Source organism: Capricornis sumatraensis, chromosome 2 (genome assembly GCF_032405125.1).
Source record: "Capricornis sumatraensis isolate serow.1 chromosome 2, serow.2, whole genome shotgun sequence".
In the NCBI taxonomy this organism is placed as follows: Eukaryota; Metazoa; Chordata; class Mammalia; order Artiodactyla; family Bovidae; genus Capricornis; species Capricornis sumatraensis.
This window is the reverse complement of record NC_091070.1, coordinates 158625552-158653349: the sequence shown is the minus strand read 5'-3', so window position 1 is coordinate 158653349 and position 27798 is coordinate 158625552. Positions and strand designations below refer to the sequence as shown.

Genomic DNA, 27798 nt, shown 5'->3' with positions numbered 1-27798 from the left:
TTCAACAATGAAAATAGAATAAACTAACAATTCTAATGTGCTAATTAACCCTATTTTTCAGCAGCTAATTTTGCTACCTACACTGTGTCACTGTGTCCCCCACTTTGGGACTGAGTTTATACTGTTTCTGGGGAGAACTATGGTAACCACAGGCTTCCCAGGTGGTGCTAGGGGTAAAGAATCTGCCTGCCAGTGCAGGACACGTGGTTCGATCCCTGGGTCGGGAAGAGCCCCTGGAGGAGGACGTGGCAGCCCACTCCAGTATTCTTGCATGGAGAATCCCATGGACAAAGGAGCCTGCTAGGCTCCAGTTCAGAGGATGGAAAAGAGTGGACATGACTGAAGCGACTTAGCACAGACACATGCATGATAACCCACAGAGCAAAAGATATAAGAAGTATGTTAATTCAGGAAATGTTACTTTAACCAGCTAGACCTGGAAGTACTTGTTAACTTTTTAATTTTAGAGAATAGCATTTATTTATTTATCAGTTCATTTCTCAAACGCTATCTGCTATGTGGTAGGTTTTATTCCAGACACTGATAACCAGTGTATCAAAGTTCTCTGCTCTCAAGAAGTTCATATTCTAGCAGAGGAGATAGAAAATGAATAATTTCAAATAGCACTAACTGCTATCAATAAAACAAAACAGGAAAATTGTGAAAGAGAATGACCAGGAGTAACAAGGCCACATGGCCATGGAAGGCTTCCCTAAGAGGATATTTGAGCACAGACCTGAATAGTGAGATAAGAACCAGTCATTTAAAGAGCAGGTGAAAGAATTCTCTAGATAAAAAGCAACCATGTTCCAAAGAAGAGAGATAAGGTCAGTGGAACTGGTAAGGAGAAAGTGGTGCATCTTGAGCTGGGAGAGGCAAGTAGGGTCTAGTCCACGCAGGGCACTGTAGGCCACAGTGAGGAATTTAGATTTATTCTAGTACAAGGAAGAGTACCAAGGAGGTTTCAAAGAGGGAACTGATATAGTCTGATTTATGCTTCAATGTTATCACTCTAACTTCTATGTAGAGAATGTATTAAAATGAAGAAAAGTGGAGGGAGCGGAAAGAAGCCAGGAGTCCAGGGGGGACTCTAAGGAGATGTGGACAAGGGTGCCAGTGATGAAAATAAACTTGAAATGGATCAAAGATCTCAATGGAAGACCAGAAACTATAAAACTCCTAGAGGAGAACACAGGCAGAACACTCTCCGACAGGATCACAGCAGGATCCTCTGTGACCCACCTCCCAGAATATTGGAAATAAAAGCAAAATTAAACAAATGGGACCTAATTAAACTTAAAAGCTTCTGCACAACAAAGGAAACTGTAAGCAAGGTAAAAAAAAACAGCCTTCAGAATGGGAGAAAATAATAGCAAATGAAGCAACTAAGAATTAATCTCAAAAATATACAAGCAACTCCTGCAGCTCAATTCCAGAAAAATAAACGACCCAATCAAAAAATGGGCCAAAGAACTAAACAGACATTTCTCCAAAGAAGACATACAGATGGTTAACAAACACATGAAAAGATGCTCAACATCACTCATTATCAGAGAAATGCAAATCAAAACCACAATGAGGTACCATTTCACGCCAGTCAGAATGGCTGTGATCCAAAAGTCTACAAGCAATAAATGCTGGAGAGGGTGTGGAGAAAAGGGAACCCTCTTACACTGTTGGTGGCAATGCAAACTAGTACAGCCACTATGGAGAACAGTGTGGAGATTCCTTAAAAAACTGGAAATAGAACTGCCTTATGACCCAGCAATCCCACTGCTGGGCATACACACCGAGGAAACCAAAATTGAAAGAGACATGTGTACCCCAATGTTCATCATAGCACTATTTATAATAGCCAGGACATGGAAGCAACCTAGATGTCCATCAGCAGATGAATGGATAAGAAAGCTGTGGTACATATACACAATGGATTATCACTCAGCCATTAAAAAGAATACATTTGAATCAGTTCTAATGAGGTGGATGAAACTGGAGCTTATTATACACAGTGGAGTAAGCCAGAAAGAAAAACACCAATACAGTATACTAACGCATATATATGGAATTTAGAAAGATGGTAACGATAACCCTGTATGCGAGACAGCAAAAGAGACACAGATGTAGTGAACAGTCTTTTGGACTCTGTGGGAGAGGGAGAGGGTGGGATGATTTGGGTGAATGGCATTGAAACATGTACAATGTCATATATGAAATGAAAAAAAAAAAAGGGTGCCAGTGATGAAGAATGAAGTGGAAGGATTCTAAATAGAAATCTGATCTGACTGGAACTAACATGTGCTGTATGATGGGCTTATTAATTTTCTTTTTGTTAGAATTGTAAACTGAGAGCTGGAAGGAGTTTAAAGGTACATATTCTAATTCCCTACTCAGTGCAGGAATACCAGTGCAGGAAACTCAGAGAGAGAGTCACTAGACCGCTTGTGACACACTCACTATTTCACAAAACTCTCTTGTCTTAAAGCAGCTCAATATTATACTGAGATGAAATTCACTCCAGCATTCCATTCATTCAGTCAATCTATATCTGTCTTGTGATAATTATGTGCTGGGTATTATGACACATTGGGAATTAGATGGTATCAAATACATTTCATGCTCTCAGGGAACTCACTGTCTCTCAGAGAGCTAAACACAGACATTGAAAATTCAATGAATAAATCATTTAAATTTTATCCTCTAGAGTTACTCATTATATATATTCTTTCTTCCTTTCAAATATTTAAAATTCAAATATTGTGTCTCCCCTCATCTGTATTCTAGGGTGGGGAAATGCAATAAGCAGAAAATGAAATAGATATGCAGTATGTCAGGTTTTAAGGCAACAGGTTAAGGAAAGATAAGGAATCTCAGGCAGGTAGAGGCATTGCTGTTTTACATAGGGTTGGTCTGGAAGAGCCTCTCTGATGAGAGAACATTTAAGTAAGGAACAGTTGCCAGGCATTGCACTAGGTCCTGGGGACTAGCTTTATGTCCATGGGTGGCAACTGGGTGAGGCTAAAATCAGCAAATCTACCTTCAGCAAATTAAACTGCAACCTGAAGATGAGTAGGAACTACAGGGGTAAAGAATTGGGCAAGACAAAGCAGGTGCAAAACTTAGGAAGTGAAGAGAGAGCAAAAAGAACAAGGACAGGGAATGACTGGGCTCCTAGTTACATCACTGATCTGAGAAAATCCTTCTCTGAGTGTGCTTTAATTTTGTCCATGTTCCTCTTTGGGAATGACTGGTATCATTATCTGCTTTATTCTAGATGCCATATCTCTATTAGTGCAATCAGCAATTTCAGGCATAGTCCATTGAATTTGGACTATATATATATGGTAATCCGTCAGAGCCACTGAATTTTTTTGCACATGAAATGCCAATGACAATCACTGTCATAGGTCCTCGAGGAGTCCTACTCTTGACAGAGCTTATGCTGTAACCACAGTAATAGGAGAGGATAGATCAGGGAGGCGGTTGGAGGCAGGTATGGAAAATGGCCTGTCTCTGTCAAGCCTCCTTGCTTTTTCTTTCTCCTTTCCACTGCTCCTGGCATATATAGCTTTACTGTGTACGAACACCCTTGCTTCCTGCTACAGTAAGTCTGCTGAGAAAATAGGAGGGACAAATTAAATACATCTATTTTAATGCCCTTTGAGAATTCTTCAGCTATCTAAAAATCACATAAGTTCCATTTTCCAGCAAACTAATATAACTACAGTTTGCTTAGTCTGAGCCCCAAGCATACCCCTATGGTGAAAAACAAAAAATCTCAGCTGTCACTATATAATCTCATTACCTTATAAGCAAGGCTTTACTGCTATCTTCCAGTTTATTCCTATGTGCCTTCTGTACTTGGTTTCAATACCCCTTACTTCACTCCATGCCTGTCCTCTGTTTATGCCGCTGCTTTAATAAGTTCTGCTGTAAAAGTGGCCCCTTTGCAAAGTATTGTCTTTAACTTGGAAGAACTGACATCCTAAAAAAGTCGGCAACAGTGCCAGTGTAAGTCACCTAGTGTGAAAATGCTGTGTACCTTTTGCTCTCACCGTTGTTTTCAGGTGGCTGAAATATATTGGGTTGAACAAAAAGTCTGTTTGGGTTTTCCTGTCAGACGGTTATGGAATTCCAGTACAATACAACTAATGAGCTGCTTCTGCTTTGCAGCCCTCTAGGGTTCTGGCTGAGTCTAGCGGCATATATCTAAAGTGACTCAACAGTCCTCCTGTTCTGGCACCAGTGTAGAAAGCTTACACCTCCTCTCCTGATGCGTGACAAGGCATATATTCCATTTCACACAGTGATTTGGAAAGAATGTGACTGGCAGGTTCTTAAACATTAGGGCTTGCCAAGTTTCACTGCAATACACAATACAGGTTAGCTCTACTTCCTGAAAATTATAATTTTATCTTCACTCCACAAGTATCAGAGAGAGAATAATGAAAAAGTCAAAAGAAGTCCTTGCTTTCATGGAGCTTAAAACTTAGTGACAAAGTGATACTATAACCACATATTTAGATAAACTTACAGTTTCACCTCTAAAGCCTTTTTCACCTCTGGGTCCCTGAAAGACAAAAGAAAACGTTAGTTTATTTTTTATCAAATGTACTTGAGGCTGTATACAGAACATGATAATTAATGGGCTTTTTCTTTTCCCTATCTAGCAAGACTTGTTTAGCTAAATTTACACAAATTCTAGTTTTATTTTCTTATGTTAAGCGAAGCAAAACAAAAACAAATACACTGTATTGATTCATCATATGTTTTGCTATTCCTAGTTTTACCTTAAAGTGAGATGTTATGCTACTCATTCTTTCAATTAAGTTAAAGCAGCTGATCTGATAATCAAATGCAAAATAATTTAAAAAGGAAATTAACAAATTAATTTCTTCTAATATCTATTTCCCTCAGCCTTTTAAAACCTTGCTTCCAGAGTGGTTTCCTCCTTCTCTTCTATCCTCTTTTTTTAAATCCTCCTTCTGAGCTACATCCTACAGATTTTGAAATGTTGTATATACTTTCATTGAGTTCAAAATATTTTCTAACTTTCTCTGAGACACTTGAGTCCATGAACTGTTTATAAGTGTGATGCTTAATTTTCAAGTGTTTGGTGCTTTTCTTATTATCTTTCTAGTTTACTAATTCTTAGTTTAATTCCATTATGGCCAGAGAACATACCTTATATGGCTTCTATTCTTTTAAGTGTAATAAAATTTGTTTTATGGTCTAAAATATGGTTTATTTCAGTAAATGTTCCATGTGCACATGAGTGCTGTTGCTGGAACTACTGTTATTTCTGTTACTATTTTCATGTTCATCCTTGTGGAAATTGTTATGTATTTTTTAATTAGAAAATGAAATAATACTATTCATGTTTTCTGTAACATGAATATGCACCCTCAAAATATTAATGCTTTTCTGTATCAACCCACAATTCCCACATAACTATAATGTTTACCAGTAGTACTTTGGCCACCTCATGAGAAGAGTTGACTCATTGGAAAAGACTCTGATGCTGGGAGGGATTGGGGGCAGGAGGAGAAGGGGACGACAGAGGATGAGATGGCTGGATGGTATCACTGACTCGACGGGCGTGACTTTGAGTGAACTCCGGGAGTTGGTGATGGACTGGGAGGCCTGGCGTGCTGCGATTCATGGGGTCGCAAAGAGTTGGACATGACTGAGCAACTGAACTGAACTGAACTGAAAACCATATAATAATATTTTAAATAAATTGCCTATTATATATTTCTTTTTTAAATTTTTGTCATGATAGACAACACTGTGATGAATATTCTGGTACTCTTAAAATTTTTTTTATAAAAATTGTCCTCCAGAAAGTTCATTTGAAATTGCACTTATACTTGCAATATACAGGAGTGTATGTATTTTTTTTTTTTTTCTGACACATGCTCTAATGTACTATTACTTTTTGTTAATCCTGCAGGCTAAAAATACCATATCGTTATCTAATCACAATTTATATTACTTATTTTGTGTTTCCTATCTTGTATTTAATTCATTTTAAACTAGGTATTAAATTTTAAAGGGGGCTTCTCTGGTGGCTCAGTGGTAAAGAATCATCTTGCCAAGCAGGTGAACCAGGTTCAGTCCTTGGGTCAAGAAGATCCTCTGGAGAAGGAAATGGCAACAAAACCACTCCAGTATTCTTGCCTGAAGAATTCCATAGATAGAGGAGTCTAGTGGGCTACAGTTCATAGGGTCGCAAAGAGTTGGACATGACTTAGCGACTAAACATGAGCAACTTTAAAAAGCTGATTTTTAAGCTAGCTTTACAGAACTTCTTTTTACACTCTCTCCCACTTCTAATCAAGTATTGACTTGGTATATATCTATATTTTTTTCTAATCAAATATTGACAAATGTGTTTATATGTGGATGGAGTGATTGGTCATATTTTATAATGCTGATATCATATACTCTTTTATGTATGATACATTTCATGCTAAATAATACATCATGAAACAACAGTCAGCCAAACTAGATATAAATTCTAATAGTTTCATAATATTCCACAAAGTGGCTAGATCACAGTTTACTCAACCATTCTTCTACAGATGAGCATTCATGTTATTTCATACTTTTTTTCCCCCCAGTAAAAATGGTGTTGTGGGGGAAAAGCAAAACAAAACAAAGAAAAAACACCTCTTTGTTAATTTTCCTTAGTGTATTGAGTACTTTTATCTCTATGGGACAAATTCCTCAAAGGGGAACTTCTTGGTCTTCACATATATGTACATTTATTTTAACAAATATCTTTTCATAAAGGCTGTAATTCACATTTCTAACAAAAATACTACTCTCCCTGCAGCCTTTTCTGAGAGGTTAGATGCCATATCTCATTATTACTTCAATTTATGTTTCTCTGACTAAAAGTTAGGAGAGTACCTTTTCAGATAGTTACTGACCTTTTGATTTGTTCATTTCTCTAAGTTTTCTTTTTTATACCAATTTATAAAGCTTATATATTAACCCATTATACATTGTTTGCTTTGCAATTACTTTTTCCCAATTGTATTAGTTTTATTTATGGAATCTTTTCCCATACAAAATTTAAAAAATTTAAAGTATTCAAATATGTTTTCTGTTCTTTCATAGTTTTCAGATGAAGTGGCAGACGTTGAGAAGTTAGATAGCATCACTGACTCGGTGGACATGAGTTTGAGCAAACTCCAGGAGATAGTGAAGGACAGGGAAGCCTGTTGTGCTTCAGTTCATGGGGTCACAAGAGTGGGACACAACTTAGTCACTGAACAACAAATAAAGGTCTCCTCAATCCTTAAGCTATACTTTAGCTTCCTACTTTTTCTAAGATTTTTAATTGTTTCTTTTCTTTCCTAAAAATGTTCATCAGAGATTTTTGAAAAATTGAGTGCAATAGGGTTCCAATTTCTTACAGCAGTAGTAAGACTAAAAGGAACTCTGTCCTCCTTGCCTATCTCTGGGGTAGGAATGGGTGTGTGGCTGATCAAAAGACATGAAAAAAAAAAGGGAGACTTCTAGACAAGTTTTATTTTTCCCAAGACAGGGATATAGGTCACTTTTTCACTTTGGATGATTATATCTAGATGTGATAACTGAGATATTGTGGTCATTTGCCCTAAACCTAATTATGAAGATAACATTTAGAATGGTAGAATAGAGATATGGAAATAGTCTCAGATAACAAGATTAAGTCACCAAATACACCAAATCTGAAGCCCTTCCTAACTCTGAGATTCCCATAGTAAGATATAAGTTTCCTTATTGTTAAAGGCGGTTTGATTCAGGGTTCCTATTACTTGCAGCCCAAATCATACTGATATACCATTTTCCTTATAATTAAATTCCCATGTAGTCTGAGATCTAATTCTGGGCTCTAAACTGCTACAATGATCTATTGTTTGTACTAGCACATAGTTTCATTTACAAAGACTTTGAAATAATGTTTTCTTATTTGGAAGAGCAAGTCCCATCCCCCACCACTATATTTTTCCACTATGTATTTTGACCATTCTCAAATGCTTATTCTTTCATAATGAACTTTCCTTATAAGTTTCTTCTGAGAATAGAAAAAATAGAAGATGGAAAAAATTTGATGTGCATGCTGAACATTGTAAGGGCCTTTAAGAACTATCTATAAACAAAACACAGTAAGATATTTTAATAGAGCCACTTCTTTATCATATTTTCCTTGACCAATTAATACTTCACATTTTTGATGGAAGAGAACAATCATTCCATAATCAGAACAGTATGTGTTCCTTAGCTTGCAGAAGAACCACCCACTGAAATATGAGAATTCTCCCACTTAACAACGTCCCACTTAGACTGTATAGCTCTGAGTGGTAAATGCTGCAAATCTAAAGAAATAGTGAGTTACACATTTCATTTTTTTAAAAATCGAAAAGCCAATAACTTGGTGGTGAATTCTTCTCTAAATTTATCAATAAGAATACTGACAATATTTGAAGGATTCTGTTTTATATTTTTAAACTCTGGTCTCTCTATATACCACACTTTCAAATGGTTCAAAATATTGATTCCTTGCAGAGAATGAATATTTCCTTTCCAAGTCTCAATTTTCCTCTTGTATATTTACACTATTTAGTGTTGCAAAACCCTCCCATGACTACCTCACCATTCACTGTCTTATTTTCCTATTTTATTTCATAGCAAGATTCCCTAAGGCAATGGCATATATTAACTGTCTCAATTTCCTCTCCAGACATTGCTTGAATGGAGTAGAAAGAGCACTGCTCTTGAAGTAAGAAATATTATCTATGCTATTTACTACCTGTTTCATCTTAAATAACTAAGTGAACCTTCATAAACTTCATCTCTTTACTCCTGTCTTGAATGCAAATAACCATACATGCTCCAAACTCTGCTTAAGAATTTGAGAAAAGTTATTATCACATACTTTGATTTACTTCCTTCCTCAGTGCAAGCTGTACTCCATCTTCTCCTGCAATTTATCCTCTTAAAGATCACTGTTAGCTACTCCTTTCTGGAAACTGACCTTAATCTTGTGCTTTTCTGGGTTTTCTGTTATTTCCGCCAACTATTTCTTTCTGTTATAAGAGTGAGTGCTTTTAAAGACTCAAATCTTGGCTGTCTGTCTATCTTTTCTTATGCTTTCTCTTTCAGAAAATAAATTCTTTTTATTGCTTTCCTGATTATGATGCTCAACCCCTCCTCCCCTACCCAGTTCTATTTTCCTTTCTCAATTAGTTTTAAGTGCCTACCTCACTATATGTATCTTCTTCATTACATTTGATCTCTAAATTCTCAGGAAGAACTTTCTAGATGAAAATGTACATTTTTGCCCTTGCTTCTCAAATACCCAGAGTGATTCCTTGTGGATTACTCTAGAATAGAATTAAATTAAAGGAAAAAAAAAAAAAAAGAAAATGGAAAAAAAAAAAAAGACCTTTATTGCAACGAACTTACAGTTCTACCTGTTGGACCTATTATACCTTCTCTGCCAAAGGGGCCAGTGTTTCCCTGTTGAGATAAAAAAAAAAAGAAAAGAAAAGAAAACAAGTCAGTTTCATTCCCAGTATTTCAGAAAAATTCTAGAAAATGTCTTGCACAATAGCAAAATTGTCCATGTCCACATAATTCCAGTTTTTATTACAAAATCTTATGGTGTTAGCAGAAATCATAGTAATTTTGATCTGATTAAATTCTGTATATTATTATAATTTTCCATGAGGAGAATTAACCTATAATTTCTAACAAACTGGTAAATCAGTATTACAATTTTTATTTGGTGATAGTTTCAATGATCCCATTTTATATGTATGTCATTGCATAACAAATGCAATTACTTTAAGAAAAAGAGTACAGAAGGTCATGTATATAATTTTAAATAAATTTATTTACAGATGTTGAAGGAGCAATTGTTTGAGTGGAACTGACAGAAATTATGGGAAAGGACCATAGGGCATCCTTATGCCCAATTAAACTTCTGATTCCTTCGTCAGAAATAAGAATGCCTAATTCACAGGGCCATTGTAAGAATTAAATGTGAAAAACAAGTTTGAAAGTGTAAGCTGCTACTGGATTATGAAGATAACTTTGAATAAGCTGTATGTCTAGTTAATTCCTCCCAAAGATGGAGCCTATCATTTCTTAATGAATACAAATACTTTAGCTATTTTTCCTCAACCCCTATTCCCACTCCCAATGGCTGCAAATTTCAGTGTTTCTAGCTCCACTTGACCTGGAATATATAAATGTGAATATCTAACAGGCTTTCTCTTTGTCCATCTCTTTTTCCTGCCAAGGTATAGAAAATACTGTCAATGGAGGTAATTATAATGCTATGCAGTCTACTGATAAAAACTTTAACGTTATGTTGGCTTAGAATGACAGAAATTATCTGATACTCTAAAAAGTAAATGTAATGAAATCACATTTAAAATGTAATCACATCACATTTAAACATTTATCACATTTAAGTGATACTTTTATAAGATGGTACACAAATCTCCAAGATTTACAATCAAGAGGCTTGATTTCTTAACCTAATCAAATATATCCTCGATACTGGCTTATTACTGAAAAAAAAAGTCAGTAAAGCTTTAATCGAATAAATTTGACCATGATCTATCTGAAACAATGATTTATTTTTTAAAAATTCAGAGGTATACATAAACTCTAGAAAGAGTAGAGCAAAGAGCAAAATACTGTTTATTTTTATCTAAATGTGTTCAAAAGATGAGGTGCTATGGTATTAACTACCTAAACATAACTTTGAAATGGATAAGAATTAATCTAGATTTCCTACCTTAATTTAACCACCAAATATTGGTTATTGAGCAAGAACTAGGCACTAGGTCACTTAATAGTCATTCTACTTTCCAATCATGCAACTAGCAAGCAACCTCTAACATATTATTCAGTCAATCAGATGTGGATTCAAATAATGACTCCTTTACATACTAGCCATATATGGCTTTCAGCGAATTACCTTGTGGAGATTTAGTTTCCTTATCAGAAAAGTAGAGATAATAGCTTCTCTCATGGGATTTTTATAAGGAATAAACGATATAAGGACATAAACTGAATATCAGTATTTTGTACATAATAGTTTTTTGCTAAATATTAATCTAGCAAGGCTTTTCACTTGTCTCTATAATGACTTAATAAAGGAATATTTACAATTATAATTTACTTGTGAGCTGGTTACCAAAACTTTATTATTTTAGAGCTGATAAGATTTCTGGAACTGCAAAGCAGTATAGGCTTAGATCCTGGCTTACAGAGACACAGTGCTTAGGAGAGAGGCTAGGCAAGCAGCCAACTTCTCTTTGACAATATCAATAAAATATTTAATTACCTGAGAACTTATTTGCACCTGGAGAAATGTTGAGAGGGGTCTGTAAATAAACATTTCCCATGACAACACTGCTCTTTGTATTATGGAAAACAATTTATTGGAACAGTTAGGGAAGGGGTGTACGGTTTCTAAAATTGGCTTTTCATTTAATATTTGCAAAAGACAGTGTTTTTCAGTTGTTAAGTTCTTCAAGATTCAGTCCTCCTATGTCTGAACTGCTCACCTTCCTCTTCTCAACTCTCCCCACCCCTGCTTTAGCAGCTGCTATTAGTCATAGAGGGGTTTCCCTGGTGGCTCAGACAGTAAAGAAGCTCCCTGCATTAGCCATAGAGGAGCTACTACTACATTCAAACCAATGCTTCATTTTTTTTTCACCTTTCTTTCTCTATAGTTTTATAGATCATCTCATCAGTTAGGAGAGTGTGGTTAATAAAAACAAAACTAAGAAAGCAAGCAAACAAAACAATAACCAATAACTGCTGGTGACTTATCTCTGCTATTAATATTTATGTTCTTTACAGTTTACAATTTCAGGCTCTAAACAGCTAATTGGAGTTCTTCTGAGCCCTGATCTTTCCAACTCTTTAATTAATTCCTCATCACTCTCTAGGGATACCCACCCCTGAGCAGAGCGATTGGGAACCATTCTTCAGAGTGTTGTCTGAAGAATTCAGGTCACAGACAAGTCTCCTCCAGGTAGTGCATGAGGGTGGTCTCTAGTTCCTGGTCATATTAATGCTTATAACATGAAATCACTTTATGTTTTTGTTTCTGGTGTAAGTTAATAAATACATTATCCAGTAGTCATATTAATTCCTTTTTTTTTTTTTAAGTAAGAACCAAGAAGCATGGGTGGTCTGCAGGGTCTTTCACTCAAACTAATATATGAACTAACAGAGGTTGAGAACCTCTTTGCATGTACTCTAAGGAATTTCTATTTTTAAAGTAATTTTATTAAGTTATTAATTTGAAGTATATTATTTGTAGAATTTTTAACCCTAATTCCTGTAATGAGCAAAGAAACACAATATATGGGAAGGCAGAATGACTTCATATTTACCCTCTGTCCAACAGGGCCTTTAGGACCTGATATTCCAACAATGCCAGCATCTCCATCGGGACCCTAGAAGCATGATTTTAAAAAAAGCCAAAATATGAACATTTTACACTTGAAATAACCTTGTACCAATCTATTAAGAACTGGCCCTTAAAAAATAGAACATGATAGTTAATGATGTACAGGCTGAAGTATTTTGGAGGAATTGTCCTGAGGTCTACAACTGACTTTGAAATACATCAAAACTGGATTGAGATAGAGGGAGATAGGAATAGTTGGTAGGATGGTTACATAATAAAGTGAGTAAAATGTTATTGTAGAATCTAGGTAATAGGTATATGCATGTTAACTCATTCTCTTAACTTTATGGTATGTTTGAAAATTTCCATAGTAAAATGTTTGGGAAAACAGAATGAGAAGATGCAGAAGCAAATTATTTAATAAAACTGCTAGGAAAATATATAGTTACATAAGTTTAAAAATTAACATTCACAACTCAATTATATAATTCTATACCAACTGAAATTTTGCCGATTAAAAAAAACAGAAGCTCATGTCAGAGACTAAATATTGGTATTTCAACACCTTTTGTTTTTTCTAGATAACTCGCTGCTGCTGCTGCTAAGTCGCTTCAGTCGTGTCTGACTCTGTGCGACCCCACAGACGGCAGCCCACCAGGCTCCCCCTTGCCTGGGATTCTCAGAGACCAGTAGAAAATCTGTAAACATACTTTGGGACCTGGGAATCCTTGGAAACCCGTCAAACCTTGGATACCATGTTCTCCCTGTAATGTGAATAGAAATGATTATCATTATTGTATGATGGTGGCCTGGTATGTAGAATAAGAGGTGCTCAGTGAATTTCTGAGTTGGCACCTACAGGTTCCCCTTTCATGCCAGACTCTCCACATGGTCCTTGATCACCTTGTGCTCCTTGGTGACCTCTTTTACCTGGAATTCCGGGTTGACCAGGTAGCCCTTGTTCACCCTATGGACAAAAAAAAAAAAAAAAAAAAAGGTAATCTTGACTTTAGAACTTTTAAACATATTATTTTAAAATGAAACCTAAATTCTGGCCCATCCTCAATCATAGTACAAAGCACTGGTGAAGTCAAAATCTGCATGATCATTCTCCCCACCAATATTCTCCACATACATAATATTTGATCACAATGAACAAGAAACGTGGCAGTAGGGAAAGAGAATTCCAGAGATTGTGGTCATGACTATTGAAAAAGGAGGGGAGAGGGGGGCCTGCAAATGTGGGAGGAGGATAGTGGGGCTACAGAGAGGGTGTGGTATGTGTGGGGGTGTTTGTATGTGATGGAGCTTGTGTTTTATTTGAAGGGAAATTATTTTGCTGTGTTTTCTTTACCATACAGAGATGATTCAGCTGATACCACAAACAGAGCAGAATCTCTTGAAATGTGAACCCTGGTTTTTGCCATGATTATTTTTTTCAATTCCATCATTAAGAAATTTCCATTATCTGTTTCCCAAGATTCCTTTGATACCAAGCCTCTTTATCTCATAAAAGTTCCTTTTAGAGATATAATTATTGTTATTTTGTTTTTAAAAGTCAAGTATTTTTAAATATATTTTTATTTTGTTTTTGAAATGAGTTGCAATAGCTTTTACAATTTCTAAAAATAAGCTTAGAAATCATGTTCAGTTTGTAGATAAGGTAATGAAAAATGATGCTTGGTAAACTCTGACTAAAGCTTTCAGATTAGCAAATTATCCTCCACTGTCTTGAGATAAAGATATAGCTTTGGGACTTGACAAATTGGATCCTTTTTTTTCCCCCCCAGATTCACACAAAAGAGGTAGGGATATTATTTCTTTTTTCAATTTTAGCATTTGCTCAGCTATCTTTTTTTAGTGGAAAGGGATATTCATGGTATAAACATTAACAGGCTCAAATTGGAAACAATAAGTTGCTGAGTCATCATTTTCAGAAAACCTCAAAATTTTTTAGATGTTAAGTCTTGAAAATCAAATTAAGAGATAATAATGATGAGGGTGTCAATGTCTTAATCCTGGTCTTTAATGAAACTGCATTAGATATTGGTCTAATCTCTTGGTTGTCTGGGTCAAATCTACAATACATTGAGATATTTCTAAGAGAGGTTTTGTAGGGAAAGCCTATTTACATGTGACAACACTCCTTGCAATGAAGATTAATGCAAGACAGTTACTACCACTTTGACTTTAAGAAATAATCTGTGTGCTTATCATATTTGTTAATTAGTTGGTTAGATTCAGACTTAGTGGAACAGGAAGTATACCTGAGAAAGTATGTAACTGGAAGTAAATACGATTTTTCTGTTTTGGAGGAGAAGACAGATGACAGAAAAGGAAGGAGAGATAAAATGAGTAAAACAGCATTTTTATAGTGTATCACTAATCCTGGGTTAATAAGTTGTTCCAGCAAATTACATGCACTGTGGCTGTCATGGGAGATGGCTATGTCAAGGCTATGCACTCTTCTTTTTTCCTCATGTGTTTTTTATTATTGGCCAAATTTAATTACAAGCTGTCAGTCTTACCATCTTGTGATCTAGTCAATAACTCAGGGCCAGGAAAGATGCTGGTCATCCATCTGAACAAACATGGAAGTACCTTTGGACCTTGAACTCCTGGGCTTCCTGGTGGGCCTGATGAACCCTTTGCTCCTTGAGGACCTAGAGATCCAGTCAGTCCTGTTCTTCCTGGGCTGCCTCTGATGCCCTAAAAAACAGATAAGAAATGAGGACTGGGGTAGTTCTTAGGATATCCATCCAGAGACTCAATAAGTAAGGGAAGGGTTGGTGTGCTAAAAGGCTGCTATTGATACACTGCCCCGGTTTGGGAGTTATCCTGGGCTTCTTTCACAAATAAACAAAATGCTTAAATGATGTTTTGGCTTACTTGAAATCTCTAATTATAGTTAATGTAATGGTCTTGGGTTTTTAAAATAAAAATACCTAGGTAGTACAAAGTCCACCAGTATCTCCTGACTAAAGAGCCTAGATATGAAGCATGTTTGTTCTATTCTAACTTTTTGTATTATACTCTGGTGTGCATGACAAATCTAATAACTGATTAATGTATCCTTAAGAAGGATTTTCTTCTTATTGTGGTCATTATTTCTCAATATATACAAATACCAAATCACTATATTGTACACTTGAAACTTATATAATATTATATTAACATTTCATTAAAAAATAATATTCTTTTTCAATCACATGATTTCAGAAAATTTGCTTCAAATAGCTTAATTAGAAATAAAGTTAGGTAAGTAAACAATATTTCCTCAAAGCCAAATCCTAAAACAAGGATTTTTGTAGAGCTTGTAAGTGAGGGATAGTTATTACATTTTCATATGTTTAAAAAATCAAAAATCTATAAACAAAGCTCATTCATTTGTATACTGTCTGTGACTGTTTTGTGCTAAAATGGTAGAGTTCAGTAGTTGTAGCAGAGGCTCAAAGGCACGTATTGCTTCCCACCTCTGACTGTTGCACTGCAAATTCCTGTGATGCGATTATAAATTGACAAGTGCTTCGAGCAGAACATATATTGACTTGCTGTGAGATTTTATTATCACTGCATATCCATTGTATCAAAACAAAAAAAGAAAAAAGTCAACTTTGAATGTTGTATTTTTAAGGTACACTGGAATGTGGATTATTTTGTGATCAAGCTAGATGTCAAAGTTTTGTGTTTATTATGTGATGACACTACAGCTGTGCTTAAAAAAATACTATATACATCGACACTATTATACCAAGCACTTGACACAATATTCCCACTTCACAGAAATGTAACAGAAAAATTAGGAAAACTAAAATGGAGTATCTCATCACAATAAAAAATTCTTCACAAAAATTTGAAATGGAGTTGTAACTAAAGTGAAGTTTATAAGTGGTTCATTTGTTAGTCCAACAATGAAAGTCACTTATTGATAGACAATTAAATCATGCAGCAAAAATAAACTTGTTTGTTAGCCTTTTGGCAAGAACAGTTGCTTGAAATGTCAAGGACATTGGAGTACTATCAATAGTCAATTAAAAATCAAGGCAAATATTTCCAAGTGGTTTTACTTGCCTCTTGGTCAATCGATAGATGTTAGTAATACTACTATTTGTTTGAGGAATCAATGCTGAGTTTGAAGTGCCTGCAAAGTTAACCTCTATGAATAGTTGCTGGAGTAATTATAGGTAAGAGTAACTTCAAGTAAGTTATAAAACTAAATCAGTACAGACTGATGTGGAATCTGCTAAAATGTGATAAGATTGATAGCAACAGATCAGAAAAAGATGAACTAGACAAATTTAAAAAACTTGTGAAAAAGTTAAGATATTTAGAGCTATGATTATTCATTGTATTTTATTCACCAGGTACTCTGAGGAAAATACTTGAATCTACAATACGTTATTGTGCCAGTACTATCAAGAGTGAACTCCATTGACTCTTGTAAATTTAACTTTCAGTGGTTCTGTGAATTTTTTTTTGTCAAAATAGAAACTGAATTTCCTGACTCTAACATGCAGCAGTTTGATGGTTTTGCAGGAATGAAGCTTTATTGGCTTTTTGAGGTTATGACTCAAGGTTTTTTTCGTATAAGAACTGCCCTCAACCTCTATTACTAATGATATGTGGTTTTAGAAATTAAATTTTGCTGCAGATTTATTTAATGTTTATCTGTGAATTCAACCCCAAACTGCAAGGCAAAATAATGCTTACATGTGAAACATAGTGTGATAAAATCATTTTGATGGCAACTAATATTTGAATCACAAGTAGTTCAAACAGCTTTATATACTTCCTCTGAAAAATTGAAACAAGTGAGATCTCCATTTCCACAAAAATTTTTGGTGGGTAGATATTCTGAACTCAAACACTTTCAGTAGTATTTTTCAGATCTAGATGCATGGAATTTCTCTATTTCAAAATGAATTTAACTATCTGAGGAGTTTCAACTGAAACTTCAACTGGAAATAACTAATGTACAACATAATGACATGCCTAAAAGGCAACTATCAAGAGAAGAACCTAGCAGAATTTTATAAATTCTTTCCAAGCAATGAATACGCTAGATTAAAATCATATGCTCATGAACTGCAATATTTGGCAGTACATGTCTATGTGAAAAGAATGTTCAAAGATGAAATATGTAAGACATGCAAATATCATTATGTCAGCATTAACAAATGAAATATTAATGACAAGAAATTGTAATAAGCTAAAGGTTATCTCCCATGCAAAAGAATTCCATTTTTCTCATTAGTAGACTTGTATCACAAAAATTATGCTAATATTTAAAATCCATAAAAATTTATTTTCTTTCTTGTTACATAAGTTCTTAAGCAATACTCCTGATTTTGCTTTTTGCCTTGCAAACTCAAAAACAGTTATTAATATTTACAGAAAAATTTTTCTGACCCCTATTTTAGGAGATTATTGTTACTTTCTGAGTTGATTCCTGGGATACTAAATTGGGTTGCACAATAGTCGTTCTATGCATTGAACAACATTTGCTGAATATCATCTATGTATAAGAAAGGTGCCATGGGAAGCCCTGTGAAAAACATAAACAAGATATAGTTTTAATTTTTAAGAAGCCTAAAATTAAGTGAGAAAGACTGTAATATATAAATAGTTCTAATAAAGGCAGAAATTAAAAAAAAAAAACATGAGAAAAGAGATTTAAAGTAAATAATAGAGAGGTTCTGAAGAGGGGTAGTTACCTCTGGCACTAATCAGAAAAGGAATTACTGAGAAGGTAGGCTTAACTGGAATATAAGGTAAAGATATTCCCCTAAAAGTTATAAAAGTGGTAGGAGAAATGACTGGCTCAAGATAGGCTAGAGTCATTTCTGTGGAGAGCCTGGCTGGCAGAATAGGATTTAAAAAGTAAAGCCAATTTTGAATTTAATGCTAAAGCATTTTTCCTTTAAAAAAGAAAATCTCCAAATCATCTTGTATCTTTTTATTCTTTTACTAATGGCAAAAAATAGTTCAATATACTTAAAAAATTACCTTTTCAAAGTAGATTTTCCTCATGATCATAAAACACTAAAATAAGAATAAAATTGTATATTACATCACTAGGTGCCATGTACTACACTTGGTGCTTAAGGATATAGACTCTCATTCCTTAGCTTGACCTTCACATCTTTCTTTGTCCCAATCTACATCAACCATTTTCTCTCTCACCACTTATCTATATTGGTGGCTCAATATTTGTAAGGAACCTTTATGAGGGTAAAATCTTGATAGAGGGAAGGCGAATGAGGGCGGGAGGTAGGGAGGGAGAGAGATCCACATTGTGGATTTAGGATTCACGTGGTGTGGTTCTTCAAGTTTGCTTGCACCTTATCCTAAGCTAGTCAATGCAAGCTCTTTCCCTTTGATTTTTTTTTTTTTTTGCCTTTTGGCTGCTGCTGCTGCTGCTGCTAAGTCACTTCAGTCGTGTCCGACTCTGTGCAACCCCACAGACGGCAGCCCACCAGGCTCCCCCTTCCCTGGGATTCTCCAGGCAAGAACATTGGAGTGGGTTGCCATTTCCTTCTCCAAGGCATGTGCAATCTTGGTTCTGGATCAGGGATCTAACCCATGTTCCCTGCACTGAGAACTAGAAGCACAGAATCTTAACCACTGTACCTTCATGGAAATCCCTCCCTTTTCTTCTTACAATGTGTTTTACATTGATTTAATTTGGTCTGTGAGCCTTTTGGTTCCATACCTCGGGGTAGATTATCTGGTAGTGTACATTCCATATGAATGATGAGAACCGTGGAGACAGGAGATAATGCCATTTAAGAGCTCATCATTACAAATGAAAGCAAATCTATTCATAGTCATTTGAAATTCTAGGATACAGAATTTCAGAAATGTTTAGGAAAGACCTAAGTCTTATATCAATGGCCAGGATTCTGATGCAAATATGACTACAGGAAAATCCAGTTTCAAAAACAAAGTTTGGGTGAACAATGCTCTTCCCAGTAAAAAGAGGTTAAAAACCTGAAGAAACCAATGGCCTGAAGAGAAAGCTGATTTTACAAAGTCATAAACAAAAGATGAAAGGAAGGAAGAAAACAACTACAGCAGACCACCAGAGCAGCTTCAGAATTAAACTAGCTGAAAAGTTGTAAACTATGGATCAGCATAATTTTTCATTTTTTCTAAATAGTGGGTTGTCTTTCAAGACTGTGTGTATCCGATGTCTGGATGTATTGAAGTAATGGATTCCAGATGGAGAGAACACATAACACATGAAAGATCGCTCTAGATGATTTTAGAGCATCACAACATCCTACAATTCTAAAATAGTACCACTTCACCTTACTTTATTTGTAATTTAGGTATTGGAAAAAAAAAATCTTTATGCTCAAACAGAAAAAAACAATGTATCTTTTGGATGACACATGAACCATGGACAGTCAGAGACTGCCAAACACTCCTGAAGTCAGTAAGTATTTTTAGTGAGAATAATAAAGGCCATATGCCTAGTCCACAGGGTTAACTGTACACTAGGAACTTAATTTTACTTGCAGTACTATCAGATATTTCACACAGCACAAAAAATGTGTTCCAAATCATTTACTGTTCACATTGGTTTCTTAGAGAAAAATCTGAGGAAAGTAGCAGAGTGTTCTGTACAGAGTTCCAAGCAATGTTTCATACAAGTAGAGAACAAACATTTCTTATTATGAATACACAGATGGATGAGTGATTCTGTGTTCAAGAGAAACAGATGCTAATCCCTAGGAATTCTTTCCAGTGTCTTCTAAATGATTTGTCTAAAACCAATCAGCAAAGGATAAGTCACTGTAAGCAAATTTTAAAAAGCAAATAAAATCAAAATTACCATTAATTTGTTCAGAGATGCTGAGACCAATCAACATTTTACCCAAGTCTTAGAAATGTTAATAAAATGGTAAAAGGACATGATGTCTCATGGCCAGAAACCTCCATTATCCTCAGATAGAAGCTAGCCTCCCTGCTGAGAAGGGTTTTGACTCTGTAGGAAAGTGTCAGTTTTGACAGGACTGAAGCTAATGGCCACTTTAAGACTTGCATCTCCAAGGAAGCAAGTACTTGGATCAATAATGACAGGATCAACCACCACCACAAGAGTTACTTCTGTGGACAGTCGTCTATGTATCTGTAATAGCAATATGGTTGTGTTGTTTTATCTAATCTGATGTCAGTTATGAAAAGAAAATGAAGTTGCTTTTCATTTTGACTTCTCTGCAGGGAAAGGAAGGAGTCGCTTAAGTATAAATATGCAGTCATCCTGAAACTAAATGTAAAGATCTGGTAATGAAAATGGGGCTATCCGTACATATCAGAGGATAGGCACAGAGAAAAATTTTGGAACAATGATGACATAGTGAAATATACCACTGCTGTTTGAATGCCCCTTGGTTTAGCTGTCTTATTCTTATTAGAATGGAAACAAACATATTAAGAAAAAGAATGTGTTAAATAAAGGTTGGGCTTCCCTTGTGGCTCAGCTGCCTGCAATGTGGGAGATGTGGGTATGATCCTAGAGTTGGGGAAGATGCCCTGGATAAGGGAAAGACTACCCACTCCAGCATTCTGGCCTAGAGAATTCCGTGAACTGTATAGTCCATGAGGTTGCAAAGAGTTGGACACGACTGAATGACTTTCATATAAAAACCCACATTTTAAGGAAGATTAGCAAATGAATACTATCTTTAAAGTTTTGAGTAAGATGAGAAATTTTTGATGTTAATTTCATTGATTTTTCAACAGTAGATTGATAAATTTTAAACTACACAGAACTTCAAATTGGTTATGATGTTTTTATCTAAAGTAAAATTAACTAGGAAAAGAGTTTTATCTTTTCCCTGCTGCCAAGAACACTCCTTTGTGCTCAATCATATGTTTATATAGTTACCTGTTGTATGAGAAAACAGTAATTAAAACTAATGTAATTTCTATAGTACAAAAAAATAAATATGATGACCTAATAATTTTTTTTTTGGCATAATATTAGGTAACATAAGTGGGTTTTCCCCAGTGGGTCAGTGGTAAAGAATCCACTTGTAATGCAGGAGCCACAGGAGATGCTGATTCAATCCCTGGGTTAGGAAGATCCCCTGGAAGAGGGCATGGCAACCCACTCCAATATTCTTGCCTGAAGAATCCTATGGACCGAGAGGAGCCTGGCAGGCTACAGTCCATGGGGCTGCAAAGTTGGACACAACTGAGTGACTGAGCACAATAGTATATACATATATATATGTGTATATATACACACACACACATACACACACATGCATATACCGTAAAAGTACCATATTTTTAAAGCCAGCAAACCAATGGGTTACAAAATAATACTTTGTTTCCTTTACTCCAAGCAACTGAAATCACTTCTGTTTAAGTAGGAATTTCTCATTTTATTTGGCTTACTAAATATATCCCTCTTCGGAAAAAACTGGCTGTTTAAAAATATGTGGGATAGCAATTATTAGGTGATTATGTGCAGGGCTATATTATGCATAAATATTGTAGTATTTATGACATTTTCTTGCAGGGGCAATCATAAATAATGTGGCCAAATGTTAGAAATCAGATTTATGAATGAGCTATATACTAAAATTAGGAGGTAACTTTAGTTTTGAATTGCTAAACCTGTTAAAGCCTATGGAACTCAGAGTGGGACTGAACTGAGGCATGTCTTAAGGTAGTGGAGACAAGCCTGCCTGACTAGGTCTGTTCTCAAGAGCATACACAACTGACTCTTGTTCAGTTTTAATAGATACAGGCATTTCAACATTGTATTACCTCACAGAAATGAATTACTCATTCATAGAACAATTGATGGTTTATCGTTCTTGCAAAACAGTGTTTCAAATGCCACTATAATATTGGACAACATTACTGTATGCTATGAAATCTCCTTTACCCAGGCCTCAGCCTATAATCATGAGACTAATGGGGGGGGAATGAAGGAGGATATTTCACCTAGGTCTTTCACTTTTAGCATGACTAGGCAGTCATACCACTATGAAGAAATGAAAATCTATCATTTATTTAAAAAATAATGTCTATATCCATACCATCTTACTTGATCCTCAGGTAATCCTGTTAACATGCCAAACTTTGTCCTGACTGCAGGTCTTTTCATTTGGGTCTTTCATATGGCAAGTTCTTCCCTCATTCTTTAAACAATTGGTTTACTCTTACCTTCAGTCCTTAGCTCAAGTGTAAGCCTTCTCAGTGAGTCCTCTGCAGTCTACAATCTATCTTAAAGTCTATTGACCATTATGCTTTCTTTCTTGCATAGCTCTTCCAACCATTTAGAATTACTTGATTTGTTTATAGACTACTACTCAATCATTAAGTTGTTTCACATTAAATTGTGATTTTATTTTTAAGGTAAGAAAATGGTTAAATGTCAGCAATTTCTTGCTGTTCCATGTATGTTCCAGGAGGGCAGTTCTTTGCCCATCTTGTTCACTGCGATCTTTCCTAACTCCAGGCTCATACTGCAACTGAGCAGGACCCTACGGGGTCTTCCCTAGGACAGGCCCATCCCCCCATATCCTCTGCTTTAGCTCCCCTCTGAAGTATCTACACTGTAATATCTGATGAACATGTCTTGAGTTGTTTCACACACATTCAAGAAGTGAAAGTCACTCAGTCATGTCTGACTCTTTGCAATCCCAAGGTCTGTATCCTACCAGGCTCCTCTGTCCATGGAATTCTCCAGGCAAGAATACTGGAGTGGGTTGCCATTCCATTCTTCAGAGGATCTTCTTGACCCATGGATTGAACCCAGGTCTTCCAAATTGCAGGTGGATTTTTTACTGTCTGAGCCACTAAAACCCTCACCAAATGGAAGAAATTAACTACCTGATAGCTAGGGGTATGTGGCCCCCCAGTCCCACTGGCAGCTAAGGATTGACAATGTTAACCCTTCTGACCATCCTGTAACCTCACAATGAACCAGAGAATTGTTTATGAGCCAAACACATATCCTGTGATAGCCCTTCTTAACTGTGCCTGTCAGAATGCTTTGCTGAAACTCATCGGAGAGTTTGGGGCATTTTGAGCACTAGCTGTCTAGGACTCCTTGCATGGTGACTTACAATAAACACTGCACTTTCCTTCACCACAGCTTGGTGTCAGTGAATTGGCTTTACTGTGTAGGCGAGTGGACCCAAGTTTGGTTCAATAACACTGTTAAGTACTAAACAAATATTTGGTTACTGAATGTTAGCCTAGCCATGAAAATTATTATGAAAAAACAATAACTCAATAAGTGCATGCAGCCTAGTAAGCACCTCACATACAACATCTCATTTGATCCTCATAAAAACTATACGAATTAGATATTACTGTATCTATTTTATAGATGATTCTTAAGTAGCAAGCACATCTTAATTTTAAACTCCGTCTCAAGTCATAATTATTACGCACAGAACATTTTTTCTTCAAATATTTATTGAGTTTCTTCTAAATGGACCTGACACGATGCTAAGTACTAGAGATACAAAAACAAAACAGAACACCAGTACTATAGCAGTTTACAAATGCCTGAGGGAGAAAGACACTAAGATCATTAATTAGTGCCCAAATGATCCATGCTCTGATGGAATTAGTGCACAGAGTGTACAGAAGTTCAGAGCAGGCATGCTTAGCTTTGACTAGTCCAAGGAAGGGCGCCTGAAAGAAATAACTGTTCAATTAAGTTCAATCCTGAAATATTAAGAAGTTTTTCTTCCTAAGGTTAAAGATGGAAGAGTCTTCAAAGCAGAGGGAATATATTACATGTACAAAGGCATGAAAGTGGGGGAAATATACAGAATTTGGAGGAATGTCTAATAAATTAAGCACGATTGAAAAAGCATAGCACAATGGTTAAGAATACAGGCTCTGAATCTAGACTGTGTGATTTTGAATCCTGGCTCTATTATTTATTGTGTGTGTGATCTTGAGCAATTTACTTAGTCTGAGTCTCAGCTTCCTTTTCTGTAAACTGAAGACAATAGCTATACTTACTTCATGGAGTTTTGGTGAGAATAAACTTCATATATATTCAGCACCTTGCACATAGCATTTAATAATTGTTAGACTAAAAAAGAAAGGTAGAATATAAGACTGAGGCCAGATCATAAAGAAACAATATTGCACAAAGAGTACAGACTTTACTGGATTTGGAGTCACTGAAGAGTCAACTAGGAAAGTTACATCCTCTAGCAAATCTTTCATTTTGTTGCTAATAAGCAGCCCAATAGGCTGAGTTCTGTCTGTTTTGGAAGAGTTCCTAATGAGCAGTAAATGGGCCAAAACAAGCAGAAGGGTGGAGAAGAGGGAGAAAGTAGCAATCAGGATAAAGCCTAACTGGATAGTCAACCCCTTAATAATCAAGAGGTGACAGGATTTGATGAATGCAGATCTGGCCCATGCTGGTATGTTTCTTCCTCCAAAATACTAAGAAAAAAGAAATATATCTTGTTAGAAACAAGTTTCTTTGGGGTGACCAGCTCATAAACTAGGGAATACACCACCCAGAGGGGTGCTGGGACTGCTGGTGTTCCTAACAGAGGCTTCCATGGTGGTCCTGCTACTCTATGCTAGGATTATGAGTGGCTGATGAAGTGTGTTTTTCCTTCTTAGACTTAGACTACGTGGACACAATCCACAGGTGGAAAAATGCAAGACTTTCAACTTTCTTCAAAGACAAGCATCTCATTTTTGACAACACTTAAGCCTGTGTTTATCTGATGAAGTTCAAAGTCAAGATTGAAACACTTGGATTGGTCCCAAGTCGTTAGTTTGTTTCTTTCCCTCTTTTTCAATAACCAATGTTATTAGTTGCAGCAATGAAAAATAAAGACGGGTAAGCCTTCATCTTGATGACAAATAGATTTACGGTCTTTTCAGGGAAAAAGTTGTTTTCCTTTTTCATAAATGACTCAGGTATTATGCTAATACAGAAGTCCAGCTCAATGAAAACAGCATGGTAGACTCATTTACTGCAGATGTGCTAAGTTGACTAGTCTCAAACCACTCATTTATACAGAAGAAAATTCACACAGTCAACTGTGAGCTTCCCCAATACCATCCTTCAGTTGTAATCACATGACCTTGAAGAAACACTGAAACTGCAGTGTGAGTATGCCAAAAATTCTTTAACTCTTTTGGCCACATCAAAAAGAGAAAGAACATTGTTTAGGAAAATCAGGCACTTGCATAATCCTAGAAATCCCAGAATAAATATTTTTCTCAGTGGAAAAATCCAGCAGTCTTTAACGGCAAGCCAAAAAACACCATGGTGCCATGATTTGAAAAGAAGAAAATAAAAAAAGGAAAAACACACACACACACAAAAGACCAATAGAATGATGTCCTTATCCTTTGTTGAAAATATTCCAGGTAACTTGCTAGTATTTAGAAATTATACTGCTTTCTCTTAAATAGTTTTTCTATCACCATAGTAGCTTTTAGAAATAATTCCCTTCAAAATCACATTTCCTAATGACTAGTTTAGCCACTGTACCTAGTTTCACAGAACAGACTAGTCCCTTATTAAGCATTATAATTCTAGTTTCATAACAAATATTCTACAGGGGGCAGAGACATTTGTAAAGAATGCTTCTATATCCATAAATACCAATAGCATGTGTAGACCTTGGGGTTAAAAGGGGACTCCTTAAGGGAAAGTTATTTTGCTGTTATTTCAAAGGTTACAAAATACTTCAGTACTTTTAACCTCCTGATATTCTAAGTATGCATGTAATTTTTCTTCCTAACATTTTTTGAAAACACTAAAAAGTAGGAGACAATGAGTTATGATCTGATACCTAATTGCTTACTAATAGAAATACCAGATGCTGCTCAATTTCATGGCTCTGGGAGGTATATTGTACAGTATTCAATATTATTGTAATTCATTTCATCTTTTCATCGCAAAATTCAATGAGTTTTTTATTCAAATATAAAGGGATATGTGGCGCAGAATCGATTTTTTTAAATGACCCTCAATTAGAAGTAGGATAACTTTCTAAGTGGAGCTAGAATATGCACGTTTTGTTGTCTGACTAATCCCTTGATTTCAAGTATTCAGCATCTCCATCTATTCTAAGTTCTTCTAGCATTTAAATATGGTTAAGGTTCTCTAATTTAAGAATAACTTTCGACCTTAGACTCAGTTTCTTCTCTAGTTATTTTCCTACCTTCTCCTTTAGAGCTGAATTTCTTCATTTAACTGTCTGTATATTTTGATTTCCTCACTACTCAGGCATTTACTGTCACTCTCAAGCACTAAGTCCTGTTTCTGCCTCCACTAATCAAATAACTATTTACTTGCTCAAGTTACCAATGATTTCCATATACTAATATGCAACAATTATAATGATATCTTACTAGATTTCTGTATTAGTCAGGGGGGGGGGTCCTTATTTGCAAACATCAGAAAACAATTAAGCAAAAAGTTTACTGTAAAGACATGGAGTAGCTCATATAATCACAGAAAAATCTAGAAAACCAGGTTTGGAAAGTGGATAAAATTAAAAGACTAGGCAGCCAGAATTTGGACACTATAGTCAGCACCACCCTAGCTCTTGAATGTTGATGCCAGTCATCCCTGGAGACTGAGTGCCACTGAAATTATTGCTACTGCCACCAGAAAAGAGTCTCGTTATCCCCGGTTCTGTGCATTATTAACTTCTCAATTCAAAGTGTAGGTGAATATACTTGATTGCTTAGGCCTGGGTCATGGGCCAGCATCCCTGTTTCAAAGAGGGACTGCAAGGTGAAGGTGTGAAATTTTTGACTTCTGTAGTAAAAGGTGGCTTCCCGTTAAGACTCAAAAAGAGAGAAAACACAAAAATTTCTGAACATAAAAATGGGATTGAGACACCGAGTAGCCAAAAAACCAAACCAAAAACAGAATAAAACATGTCCAACACAGTCTCTCATGATTATTAGATGCAGCTGATGAATCTCTCCCTTGAAATATTTTTAAGCTTGCAAGACAAGGCATTCTTTTTCTATTATGACCACTCTCTTAGGCTCCTTTGTAGTCCCCTCTTCTTTACATGACTTACAAAGGATAAAATTCATCACCACTTGGTTCTAGACCTTCTTTCTACTGTTAACCTAATATTTGTGTTTTTTCTTCATTTGCTCCCCATATCCCCCCACTGCCTATCCTCTATGTTGTTAATTTTCCTAGGAGTCTCACCTTTATGGACTGCTTCCTCTGATTCTCTTGTGGTCTGACTTCCAGTTGTGGTTGGCCAATGGGATGAACCACTAGGACACCAAGTTACCAGAAGAAAGAGATAATATATGTTTTCTCCCATCTCCTCCCAACTTGGGCATTCTGTAAGTGACTGGGTTACTTTCAACTATAGCTCCTGTAA

General features: G+C 35.8%; 1 protein-coding gene across 1 annotated transcript in view; it reads right to left on the bottom strand.

Moving 5' to 3' along the window:
• Window positions 1–27798, bottom strand: part of COL24A1 (collagen type XXIV alpha 1 chain) — a 378135-nt gene that overhangs the window by 25612 nt on the left and 324725 nt on the right. The window contains exons 47-52 of the mRNA XM_068961180.1: window positions 15029–15136; window positions 13287–13394; window positions 13138–13191; window positions 12411–12473; window positions 9457–9510; window positions 4532–4567 (exon numbers count right to left, since the gene is read on the bottom strand). Coding sequence (XP_068817281.1) covers window positions 4532–4567; window positions 9457–9510; window positions 12411–12473; window positions 13138–13191; window positions 13287–13394; window positions 15029–15136 — 423 coding nt within the window. The remainder of the gene's footprint in view (window positions 1–4531; window positions 4568–9456; window positions 9511–12410; window positions 12474–13137; window positions 13192–13286; window positions 13395–15028; window positions 15137–27798) is intronic.